We start from the raw sequence: 13756 nt of genomic DNA, 5'->3' as shown, positions 1-13756 counted from the left end.
GTGTTGTCTCCAGAACATTAACTCTTTGGATTCTAGCCCAAGGTGTGTCATGGATTTTTGTTTGTGGGGAAGCAAACTTTCAGCTGAATCAGAACTTGTGCTATACAGTGGGTAGGGTCTCCATAGATCCTTGTGGTTTTTGTGCTCAGGATTAATGAGGGAGATAGTTTCTGCTGCATTTTCTTACCTGTCCTTTCCTGAGCTGCCTTATGTTCGTGCCCACCTCCATGCTGACATTGTAGAACAGGGCAAGCCTATCCAAAAACACAGTATCCCATGTATGGAGCCATTTGAGCCAAATTTGTTATTTACCCCATGAGAAGGAAGAGGGATGGAAAATTTTGAAAAAGCTAGCCTAGAAATAAAATTCTGTTTACCTGAAGCTCAACTTCAATGGGCAAATACATAGTAAAATTTATGAAGCATTTCCTGACCTGTATGGTGCACGGTGCAGAGCTATGTGGAACTAAAAGTCTTCTTTAGAGGGAGCCTGTCCAATGAGGCCTGAATTGGTCACAGTTCTTGGTTTGTTGCCAGCTGAAGCTGGAGTGCAAGAAGGTCCCAGAGGCAGATGTAGCTTCTAGCCCTGGGAACATGGCTTTTCTCATGCTGCTGTGGTCACAGACACTTTTCTTTGTCCCTCTTCTATTTTTCCTTCTTTCTTACTCCTAAGAGAAGCAACTCGCAATTTACCATTTCTGCAGTACATTTTAGCTTTCAGGGTGCAATTTCCATCCCTGAAGACTCTGAGTGAGTTTGCTCTTATTAAGTATCACAATGTACATTGTGGAGGAATCTGTGCCCCTGATTCCTGTCATTGTATCTTTAGTGTGGCCTCCCATAATCTAGAAAGAGCATCAGCTACACATCACACTGTCTCAAAAAGAAACACTGGGGGACTGGATACTTAGGAGACTCTGCGTTTTTGAGTATCATTGCATTTAGAAAGAACAGAGTGAGTGATCCAACTGGCCCATTCTTGTCTCCTCTTTCACAGACTTCTTTTATATTTGTGTTTAAGAACCTGGTGATTTATTTTATAATCCCATGTAAATTGCTTTAGCTTTCCTTGTGGCTTACAAAAAAAGAATCTCATCCATTCTTCAGAGACTCTCAGGTGTCTTTGGGAAGAGCAAAAGAGAAACTCCTGAATACATTTTCCCAAATGAGCAGAACTATGTTACAACCCTTTATAAACCTGGGATTTTATTTTTATTCACTATTTATTATGATTGTTATTTCTTCCCACCATGGATTGGACATGGTTCCCACCCCCTGCTCTGACCATTAAGGTTGTGACTGTCTACCTTGGGTTGATCACCATTTAACTAAGTGGAAAAAGTTAGAACTGACTTTCAGCTTTCTGTAAAAACAACTTCCTTTTACATCTCAATCAGATGATAGAACAACGGTATTTTTCTCCTTTCCATGAATTGTGTTAATTTCCTGCATAGGCAACCTGGGTTTGCCAATAGTGGCTTCATGTGATTTTCCAAATTTGATGGCTTTCGACAAAGGAACTCTAGGAGGGGGGTGATAGAAGAAAAATTCACAGACAAAATAATACAGAGGATGATGGAAATGGTGAACCTTATAAAGAGGTTTCAGCTGGAATGAGCTTATTTTACACACCTGTGTACCCAGACATATGAACCATGTAAACAATCTGACTCAACATACAATCTAAACTCAAAACGGAAGTCGTATCCTTATACTATTTGTTATATGAAACATTAATTGGTAGGAATATTTTACCAGTGAGGGGTTTGCTACAAAATTCAAAACTAAAGATAGGATGGAGGAAGAAATGCAATTCTTCCATGGTAAGCTGAGAAAGCTCTAGAGCTCATTAGGACACATCATCCCTGGAAGGGATTAAGGAGCAGAGCCCAGGGATTTTTCTTAGGCACACTTGTAATGGACATGAGTGACTTTTCCCACCTTCATCCCACTGTCCCTACTCTTTAGACCTAGCCGTCAGTCAATCTTAGGGTTGCTCTGTGTATTAGAACTAGACGAGTTTGAGTGAGCCACCCAAAATGTATATTGACTTTTGAACATAATGTAAATGAAGGAATCCCAAGTGACATTTATGTATTATATAGTTAGGCTATTCAGTATTTGTGACTCTGCCACTTAGGTCAAGAAAATTCAATGCTGGCCGGGCGTGGTGGCTTACGCCTGTAATCCCAGCACTTTGGGAGGCTGAGGCGTCCCAGCACTTTGGGAGGCTGAGGCGGGCAGATTATGTGATTAAGAGATTGATACTATCCTGGCCAACATGGTGAAACCCTGTCTCTACTAAAAATACAAAAAAATTAGCTGGGCATGGTGGCGTGTGCCTATAGTCCCAGCTACTCAGGAGACTGAGGCAGAAGAATCGCTTGAACCTGGCAGGTGGAGGTTGCAGTGAGCCAATATCTTGCCACTGCACTGCAACCTAGTGACAGGGCAAGACTCCATCTCAAAAAAAAAAAAAAAAAAGAAAGAAAAACAGAAAATTTAATGCTATATTACAATCATAGTGGGGATAAAGTGATTATTTAAAATATGAACAAAATAGTTCAGAAATATAATAAAAGTAATAAACGTTTTTGTATGTTCATTTCTAAAGTGGTATCTATTGGATAAACAATTTGTTCATTTATTCATCAAAGTTTTAATGGACCAGAAACTATCTAAATGTTGGAAGGACTAAGATTGTGAAGACAAAATAATTCATTTATTCAGTGATTATCTGTTGAGAGTCTATTATATGTGGGACTCCATTTTTTTGAAGCCAGAGATACCAAATACATATATAATGTCAGGTAGTATTAAATATTATAAAGAAAGATGTGGCAAGATAGGTTAAAGAAAGTGTGTGTGTGAGTGTGTGTGTGTGTGTGTATGCACACATGCATTACATAATGTGATCAATTGAAGATATGGGAAAGAGCAAGTATAAACTCTTTAAGGGAAGAAGGAGTTTTGTGTGCTTGAGGAATAGTAATAGTAATAGCTACAGAAAAAGCACTGATGAGGGAGTGTTAAGAGATGAGATTGGAGTGATAACAGGGACTGAGTCATGGTGTGCATCCTATACGACATGATATAGGGTTGGGTCTGAGTGTTTAGGGAAGTGATTGGAGAGGTTGGGCTTTTGGACAGTCCCTCTGCCAGCTATGTGGAGAATTGATAATAGGGGGCAAGGTTGGAGGTAGGGAATTGGGAATTGATTATAGTAGTTTGGATGAGAGATGATGGTGGGTTAAACAAGAGTGAAGGAAATGGAGATGGTGAGAAGTGATCAGGTTTGGGATGTATTTTGAATGTTGAGCTGATTGGTAGGAGGAAGTGATGATAACCAATGGTTTGAATGGAAAGGGAGGGGAGTGTTGTCAAAGGAAGAAAGGAGTCAATACGAAAGATTTTGTTTTCAGAAACTGGGTAAAAAATAGTGGTCATGTACTTACATGGAAAAGCCTAGGGGAAGAGTAGATTGGAGGAGTTAAAAAATTCTGTTTGGACAGGTTAAGATTGACATGCCTATTAGATATTCAAATAGTTGGATATATGAGTCTGAGTCTCAGGGGGTTTTGATGGTGGAGCTACAAGTTTTGGAGTTATCAGGATATGAATGATGTTTAAAGTTACAAAACTAGATACAATCAACCAGACCATAAAAGCAAATAAAGAAGAGGATCCAGGGACTGAACACTGAGATTTGCCAACATTTGGTGGTTGGAAAGAGAGAGGGGAGGTGACAGGGTAATTTGAGAAAGATTTGCTGGTGAGTGGAAACAAAACCAGGAGAATGTGGTATCCCAGAAACCAAGCCAAGAAAGCGTTTTAAGAAGGGTAATGAACCATAAAAAAAGCTTCCAAGAAATGAAGATGAGGACCTAGAACTCCCTGTTGGATTTCACAGGACATGAAAGACACAGCTCCAGAGACAGGAAAAGAAGGATGCATATAAATTGGTATACAATGGTGGGAGATCCTGGAGAAGTAAACAAATTTCTGAAACTAGATTGAAGATGGAACAGGGAATTATTTTTGGGGAGTCAAAGAAAGCTACATGGAGCAGATGTGCTTTTGGATTTTGGTAGGTAGGAGGTAGGGATACATCAGGATTCATAGAACTTTAAAAATTGTTTTTTGTAGCTGGTTGTTGATTTTTCCTGCAAAAATAATTCAAAACAATTTTGCATAGTTTCACTCATGGAAAACTGATGTTTCCCCTCCCAATTTAATATCCCACTACTATTACTCCATGTAGACACATCTGTTAATTATCAGTGAACATGGTAACTGTTTTATGAAGAAAATACGTACACTCCATCCTACCTTACTCTTCTGAAGGAAACTCTTGTAATTGCATTTTTCCTTCTTGTAGTCTCTATCTTTTAATTACATTTTCATTCCTTTTTCTGGCTGTATGCAAGTATCGAGACTATATTCTTAATAGCTACCATGTACCTAACTCTTATCATATATGCGGCACTATTTTAAGAACTTTGCGTATATTAATTATTTTTCTCCCATACAATTCTAATAATATCTTCATTGCCCCTGTTTCTTATTTGTCATAACTGAGGCACAGAGAGGTTAAGTAACTTCCTCAAGGCCACAGAGTAAAGGACAGAGCCAGTATTAGAACTGGGCTGTCTGGCTTCAGAGCTCACCATCTTGCATGGTAGGTTGTATTTCAATCTTTACTATTTTATCTCTACGTTTCTAGGTTGGGTCCTTATTAGTAAAACATCTTCTTCAATGGATAGGCTCTCTATAACTTCAACTACAGCTTCTGAAGATTCAGTACTCAATTGCAGGTTGTCATTTTAGAGTGGGCCAGTAGGACCCAGGAACCGGATACTGGATCCAAATGGAGAAGAGGGCATTTAGTTCTTTTACAATTGATTGTAGGTTCTCATGTGATTGCATAAGGATTTATGTTCACCCAGATCATAGATCAGGAGAGTGGTGGAAAAGGAAATCAAGTTTGTGCGATGGAGAAGATCCCTCTGCTTATAGAAATGATCACTTCATTACAGTCCTAGACGTGTGTGGCTCATGTCTCCATTCCCTTTTAAACCTTACTGAAAGCACACGAGATGATTATACACTTAAAGAGGTACAAAGTGTACATCAAAGGAACCATGTTCAGGAATGCTTACTATGTGCAAAGTATTGCTCTTTGGTGTAGTGGTTGTGATTTCTTGGGAGCTAAAATAATAGACTAGCCAAAATCTTTAAGATGCTTTAATGCTCAATAATAGTATGTATATAATTAAGATATAAAATAATTTGAGCATAGTGGAATCTAGCTATGGTTCAGCCTTTGTTTGATTTCTAGTGTGTGTGTGTGTGTGTGTGTGTGTGTGTTTAATAGGCTGACTTGATTCTCTTTCTTCCTGATACAACATGGTAATTGGCTCCCTACATGTATGGGGATTTGGATACATAATTTTCATAAGCATTTGAAGCCTCTTCCTTTAGTAGATTTTGAATTCCACCCTTGATTTTAAAGTTTTTGAAATAAGGTAGCCACTTTCCCTTTCTTGGCAGAAAGAAGATGTAGAATAAATAACTTTTGCTAAGATGCTTTCAGGACATGAATCTGAGTAACTCTCTTAAGGCGCAGACCCTCAAATTTTATAATTAGTCTTTTTCTCAAGATGAAAGTCAACCTGTTCTTCTCTTTATTCTGTTCTCATTAAAATGTTCTTCTCTGGGCAGTGATTATATTTTCAGAAAGGCTTAAGTGAGCCAGCATTAAAATTTGCTCTAAATTTTTACAAATACAAAGAAACCTGCTGAGAATTGGATACTGTATTCACTGTGGTTCTCTCTCTGTCTGCTGGGTAATATTTTCTCCTACACTTGCTGGGTAAGTGTAGGAGAAAGCAGTGATTTAGGTGATGACTTTGTTCTGGAAAAGAAGCTACTTTCTACAGAATGAGGATTTCAAATGGCCGCATTGCCAAGCAGACACTCATGCTGGTTTCCTGTGGGCCATTTTCCTTTTGCCGAACCTGACCCAAAGCCAAAGGGAAGGAGGAGAAATTTTCCTTCCACAAAGTCTCAGATCTCTGATAAAGATCACGATAATATAAATAAGTTATAAAATTCAGGCTACTATAAGCTTGAGGAATTTCATTAACTTGCATTTGATAGACTTAATATAATTTGGTTTGGAAATTAAGGGAAAAAGTAAGAATCAAAATGGAAAAATTTAGGGAACGCTATCACCCACTTCAATTAAGATATTGTAGTCACAACCTAATTCTTTCAGAGGACCTTTAATGTTTTGAACTTTAGAACATTCAAAACATTAAAGGTCCTCTGAAAGAATTAGGTTGTGACTACAATATCTTAATTGTCATGCTTTAAAATATTGTATGTGCATTTTATCCTTCAGGACATACTTTAAAATGATTCAGATTTTATTTGTGTTTTTAATTTTAAAAACATGTTAATGAAACATTTTTCTTTTAAGATACAGATTACCTAATAGATATTTAAAACCTTTTAAAAACTTTCCCCCAATCTACAACCCCAGGAAAATAAAACTATAGTATTACAGCACCAATTGTTATAGAAAAATGAGTGTTTTATTAATCTTAACATTTCATTTATAATGGCATGGAGTGAATATAAGAGTGGCAAGAACATTCCTTTCACTGTGTATCTAGTGGTGATTCTTTTTTTTGGCAGAAAAGAATTGTGATGGAATTACACTGCATTTAAAAATGTTCACAAGAAAAAGTTAATGAATCTTGAGGCAAATGTGGAGTAAAATCTCTGGCCCCCAAATCTAGAGGGCACGTCAGAGTATTTTCCTGGCATTACCCTTTTGCTTTAAGGGGGAAAAAGTGTTACCCTACAAATTGATGCACAAATTGTTCTACCAACAATTTCAGCCAAGTCCTTGGTTGTATGCTACGCTAAGCTCCCTGGTTACTGCCAGGCCCGCACCCAATACTGACATTAGAAATGAGCCAGGACCCTCTGAAGTTAAGGTATCACCCCCCGCATCATTGGTCTGGATGCACAGTTTCCCAGTTTTTCTTACCTGCGTAGTGGTCAAACACAGTGGGCACGTATTCCTCCGGGAAGGCGTCGTTGGCGTAGCTCATCAGCAAGCAGGTTTTCCCCACGGCACCGTCCCCCACCACCACACACTTCAACATCTTCTTCTCCTCGTTGCCCCTGCAGCCGCAGCTGCTGTCAGTTCCCTCTTTGCAGTTCATTCTTGCGGCTCCAGCTGCTAGGGACTCCTGCTGCTGCTCCCGCTTCTCCCAAAGCACATGAAACGGCGGAAAGCCAGTGCCAGGCTTGAGTTTACTCTGACTGACTTTGGGAACCTTGGCTCATACAGACATGTCCGAGGCTGGGATATACCCTGTTGCTTACCATGCTGGTAAGGAAAGGTAACTCACACTTGGAGGAGTTGTGAAAAGGATCTGCCCCTTTCCGCTATCAGTGTGAGTTAAGAAACCTTCAATTTCACAGAATTCGGGGGGCTTCTTAACAGCCTAAAAATTTCAGCAGCCTGAGAGTTTTGCTCTGTTCTTCCTATCTCCAGTCTGGCAAAAGACACAGTGAAATTTTGCTAAATCGTCCTCATTTTCCAAGTCACATCTAACATGGAGGAAAGCTGGGCTTTTTAATGGAGTTTTTTCCCCTTGCTTCCTCCAGCTTGCCGAGTGTCAGGAAATCATGGGTTTCCTGCTGCATTCCATATTAGGATCAGTGGGCTGAGGAAGGCTGCAACAATGGGAGCTCTGTGTGTGTGTGTTTGTACTTCTGGGGAACGATGCCAGGACATGGAGTGGGAAAACACTAGGGGTCCCACTGCAGACTCAAGCTGTCAGACTTCCTGTTTCATCCGCTGCTTGTGAGGCTGTGTGCTCCTGGCTGGCTGGGAAGAAACTGACTAGAAGATGGAAACCGGGGATGACTGCCTGCCACAGAAACAGGGGGAATGGTTAGAGTGAGCAGAGAGAACCACACCAGTGGTCCTAGGATAACACATGACATCACCCCTCACTGAGTCACCAGTTGAAAGCTCTGCAAACTAAAAACGAGCAGTTCTTTACTGACTTAAATGAGAAACTTTAAGTGACTTTCCCAGAAATAAAGAAGAAAACCTTCTAGAGTCATCTCATTTCAAAGGGAAAAATTTTTGTAGGTTGTAGGTATAATATGATCAGGTTTATAAACTGCCACATGTCTGGAATATGTATTCCACACACAAACTTTTTTTTTTTTATGATCATAGCACATGAGAAATCAATCAGATGTGGGACATTTGCATATTCTTATTAGTGGATAAACACATGTGTGCTTGACTCATATGTAACACCCTTGGACACAGCAGATACAGGATGGCTTTTTGGTTGGTTTAAGGCCCTCGATGCTGTTTTTGCTTGGACATTTTGCTTTTTGATTTAGTGTCCCCTTGGGTCAGACTGGTCCTCTTCAATTACAAAGGAGCCATGGGCAGCTAATTTATTTGACTGTTTGGTCACTCAAAATGAAGCCTCTTTGACACTCTGTATTTGATTAATGTGCTTGGTCTGAGAAAAGAGTGGAACTCTGCAAGTGATTTTTGACAAATGGGTCAAAATGAGGAAATTTGTTTTTTTTTTCTTTCATTTTTTGAACATTGATTTTGAAGAATTCACATTATCCAATTGTTTGAGAAGTTTTTTTTTTTCCTTTTATTGGGTGAGGGGTGAGATGGGAGAAAAGTCTGTTTTACTAAGTGGCTATTAATAATAGATATACCCACATATCATTTATATGCTGCCATATAAATATATATGGTATAGTATATAGTATAGTCTCACGTTTCTACTGTTTTAAATTATAGTAACATTTATCATAGTGCTTAGTGTCCAAGCCTTTCTTTCCTATAAAGGGATGGCATTTCAGACAGGTTATGATGTATCAGTCAGGTTATATTGCAGTAACAATCTCCAAAGCTAAATGAATTAAAATAATATATATATTTCTTGCTCACATTGTATCTTTATTGTATATTGTTATCATCTTTATTCAGGGATCTAGGCTGATAGAGCAGTCATATTGAGAATATTGATGATCATCATGGCAGAGGACGATGATCCTTTTACCTCTAACTCAAAGGATTGGTACATCTGCCAGATAGATTATATGCAACGATGGGTTATGAGCACTGAGAATGTTGGCTATATTTCTCAAAACAAATATAGTTTATGACTGTTTACTACTCCTGCACCAAATTGAATATTTATGGAGAAAAGATTTTGAGACATCCTCTTAAAAGTGGCAAAAAATTTAAAAATCTAACATCTCAGCTCTGTGATTATGTAGATCATATTGTCCATGTGAGACTAAATCTTTTTAAGTATTAAAAAACTGATCTGAATCAGAGTAACAGAATCTTAAAAAAAAAGTAGAGACAATTCATCATTGTTTTTATAGGTCCATGAGTCCACAGAGTTCTGATTGCTTGTCCAGGTGGGATGGTCAAGAAAGTCCTTCAATTTCAAAGGTTGACAGGTATGCATTTTGGAAGTGGCATGAAGACCATTTGCTAAAATATTCTTTACCAGATGCCTGTGCTTTTGAATCTTGGGCCATGTAAATGATTGAGTGGTGGTTTTGTAGCCATTAATTATTTGGTTTACCTCAAGCACCAAGTTTACACAAACTTACCAGAATGTGGTGAAGTCTTTCTGGGTGATATTTTCTGCTTTTTCCAAGAGATCTTAATTCTTGGCTCTTTCTTGTCCTGTGAGCCATGGCTTCACACAAATTTCCCCAAATGCCAACAGGGCATTTTTGTGTAAAATTCTGACTCTTCTGATTGCTTCCAGTTTAATGATGACCTTCATAAGTGAGCCATGTCTTCATTCCTCTCTTTTTTATTTTTTATGCTTGAAGCTACATAGAGAGGTAATGCAATGAGATCGGATACTCTGATTCTGGATCATCCTCTATGGATAATATTGGTTTTTTCTTTTTTTTGGAGACGGAGTTTTGCTCTTGTTACCCAGGCTGGAGTGCAATGGCGCAATCCCGGCTCACCGCAACCTCCACCTCCTGGGTTCAGGCAATTCTCCTGCCTCAGCCTCCTGAGTAGCTGGGATTACAGGCATGCGCCACCATGCCCAGCTAATTTTTTGTATTTTTAGTAGAGATGGGGTTTCACCATGTTGACCAGAATGGTCTTGATCTCTTGACTTTGTGATCCACCTGCCTCGGCCTCCCAAAGTGCTGGGATTACAGGGAGAATATTGTTTTGACTGCAGTCTTAGGAACATGAAATGTGCTGTGATTCTGATGATTCCAGGATGCCCAGTGTCGTTATGAGTCTCCACTCCAGAGAAAGCCCTTTCTGGGACTAATGTGAGAATCCGGCTTTTACTGGTGATGGTTATGAATCTGAATGGGCTATGTAGTTCTAGGGGTTCTGACCCAAATCTCCCACTGACCTAAACCTCAAGATCAGTAGGGCCCCTGCTAAAACTGAACAGCCTGTCCTAGGACTGGTCTGGACTGGAACCACCCCTCCCCAAGGGAAGTGAGTCATTGCTGTCAGGGATGCTCATCTATCTGCATTTTTTTTCTGTGAGGCCACCTGCACCCAGCTTATGGCTGTTGTCCATGTCATATCATGCCATATATCACACATCGTATTCACATCCCATTCCATCCCATCCCATCCCATCATATCAGCTACATTTTCTTGGACATGATCTTTTATAATTCCAGAAATGACTTTCCTTTTCTTACTTGGAATACTTCTGTCCCCCCCCCCCCCCCAAATCTCTTAATTCTGAGAGAGGTAGGTGACTTTTAGCCACAGGCAGATGGGACATCTTTTTCCTTCCTAGGAAAGAAGAGGCTGATTTGTCCACTAATGATAAGGATGTGTGTGTTTCTTCTGTATTTCATTATTGCATCCTTTAACTCTGAATACAAAGCCTAGTCTCTGAGGAAGAGGATCCTATGGTTTATCAGACCTTTTTTTTTGATCTCTTTCTTTGGGAACCAGGAAATTAGAGACTTTTATGTTCCCTTAATGCAGAAAATCTGAAGCTAGGTAACAGTTTAGAAAGAACTTTGCTATTGACTCCTGATCTTCCAGATCGGAGGGGTGTGCTTTAGAAGGTAGAAAAGTTTGGTGTTCAGGTAGTGCTGTGCTGTTCCTTCACCAAGGCCACAGAGCAGGGAGTAGCTTGCAGAAATGGCCATCTTACAGTCAAAGGAAGATCTCTGGTGATGACATTCTCTAGTTAGTGATATGGGCCTAAAAAGGCTAAAGTCATTGGTTGGCCATTGTCTGGGTGGGTAAGCATCACACCTCTGCCACGGGCTGAACTTCCGTGGATTGGGGCCAAGTCACAATCTCTTGTCCCTTTTTGTACGGATCTCTTGGGAGAGTAAGAAGATTGGTGGGAATTTTCCACTTTTGGTAGGAAAACAACTAAAAATTTGCCCTCTGCTTACAATGCTCTGGTAGCATCAATGTCATAAAAAATTAATATATAGATGGAGGACTCGAAAGCTGCTCAACAGTAGCTGGGGACATTGTGCTCTGTTATATGCAAGGAGGCATTTTGGTTATTAGGACTGGATTACACAAATACAAGTTTCCCTGAGAGACTGCTGGTTGCTGATCAGCCCCTTGTTAGTGAGGCACTAAATGTGGAAAGAAATGCAAATCTACTCTGTGGACTGAATATGTCTGCTCAGATTTCATTAACAGCTCATTTGCTAATTATTTTGTATCTAGAAATGATCTGTATCAGAAAAGAGAGTCATAAAAACTACCAGGGCTTGAATAAGACCACAGCGCAAATCTTAGATTTGATAGAGACTAGGAGGAAAGATCTGGGAACCAACCTCAATGCGATAAGTGGAAGAAACAGTCTGCGGGGGCAGTGAAAACACCTTCAAACAAATCTCTGAAACTCCCCAGGACAAAAGATGAAGGGAATTAAATTCTTCATGTTTATAACCGCAGTAGCCATGGACAGAAGGTGGATGGAGTCATTATGCAAAAGAACACAAAGCCTTCAGCTTAAGTGCCCCAGAAAACACTCCCACCTTATTATTAAGATGCAAAATTCTTGCAGAGTGTTTATTTTCCAGACACGTTTTATGAAATCTCCCTTTTTTATTGTTTTCCACTTCACAATTATGGTGACTTATGAAAAACATTGGTTTTGACCATTATTTGACCATATTACATTTGGAGATTATTATGTATCTTTCCTCACATTTCAGAAAATTTGAAAAATTATAATTGCATGAAAGGTGGATCTCTTTTGTCTACTCTGGAAGTGTAAAGTAAGTTCTTTTCTCTTTAATTTTATGTGATAAAATATCATTTTTTACTGACTTTAATGGGAAAATAGGCAATATGGTTAAAATGATTTGGCCTTTGTAAATTTCACATTTGCTCTTTGATCCAGTCTTTAGGTCATCCTTCCATGTCGAAGGGAAGATGATCCTTCAAAGCTATCCACACCCATAAAGCGTTCATGGCTAATTCTAATGACGGCAAAACCTGAGTGCTGCCATTTGTTTGCTCTCTTGAATGAAGAGCCGTCATAGCAATATGGGCCCACTTTGTAGATACCGTAGATACTCAAAGGTTTATTTCTATTGCATTTTTATTTTTTAAAAAATTATGTCTCAAAACTCTTTCTAAACCTCAATTTCATTGAATCTGGAGAGGACTTCAATAATTATCAAATCTAACTTCCCAAACAATAATTTTTTCTTAAAGCATGGCTTACAGACTGTGTCCTTCTCGTGAATACTATTGTTCACCGTGTAAAACAGCAACAATTATTATTTACCATTTTGCTAATCAGGATATAGTTGGCTTTGTAGTGAATATTAGGTGTTTGTGCCTATGATCTCTTTCCTTTTTTGGTAACAGCACTCCAATTTCCCTTTGCAGAACCCCTCTCTTCTACCTTTAGTGCAAATTACTCAGCAGGGCTGACCCCACTCTCTGATCCAGGGGTGAGCACGTAATTCAGATTTGGCAAATTGTTGCTTTTCCCGAAGCTCTCTGGAAAGAGGTGCTTTTTCCCCTGGAGTTCCTCTCACTAAGGATCACATAAGCTGTTGTTGAGGCCATCTTTGCCACCAGGAAGAGATTTCCTGATGCTGATAATGACAATAATAAAGGAGTTCACATTTTTGAACTCATTTTACCTAAAACCTAGGATGTAAACATTATTATTATTCTTATTTTTATTATTGAAAGAACGGAGGCAAAGTGAAGTCAGTTGATAAGGTTAGTGTAAAACGGTTAACACGTTGTGGACTCGGGATTCTAAATCTGTCAGTCTACTGCTAGAGCTCATGCTTTTTACTGCTACACCACAGAAAAATAGCTGAAAGAGAAAAAAAAGATACCCGATCATACAGTTTGAGCCCTAGGACTTGAATTTCCCTTTTGAATGAGGCAATTCATTCCTTTTTTGGTTTAAATTCATTTAGGTTAGATTTTCATTATGTGCACTTGAAAGAGCCCTGGCTAATACATGAACATAAAATAGAAGAAGTCCTGGGAACCATGTTTTGTCATGTGCTATTTGACACAATGCCTATAGAGATGGTTTGCTTAACAACTCGATGCTTGCTTATCAATACTATGAAAGGCTGGAGGAATGTTCTGGGCACAAGTGATTATAATTTGACTTGATTTTCTCTTCATGTCTACTATTTTGTATTTACACGATTAAGACCTAGATCCAAGTCA

The 13756-nt window shown here is 39.1% G+C and overlaps 1 protein-coding gene across 1 annotated transcript in view; it reads right to left on the bottom strand.

Annotated features, from left to right (window-relative positions):
* Positions 1-7704, bottom strand: part of RHOJ (ras homolog family member J) — a 90665-nt gene extending 82961 nt beyond the window's left edge. The window contains exon 1 of the mRNA XM_002754011.7: positions 7058-7704. Within this exon, the coding sequence (XP_002754057.2) occupies positions 7058-7235 (178 nt within the window). The 5' untranslated portion in view covers positions 7236-7704. The remainder of the gene's footprint in view (positions 1-7057) is intronic.
* Positions 7705-13756: the final 6052 nt, after the last annotated feature.

This window comes from Callithrix jacchus, chromosome 8 (genome assembly GCF_049354715.1).
Source record: "Callithrix jacchus isolate 240 chromosome 8, calJac240_pri, whole genome shotgun sequence".
NCBI lineage: Eukaryota > Metazoa > Chordata > Mammalia > Primates > Cebidae > Callithrix > Callithrix jacchus.
The sequence above is the reverse complement of the archived record's forward strand: the minus strand, read 5'-3'. Positions and strand labels throughout refer to the sequence as shown.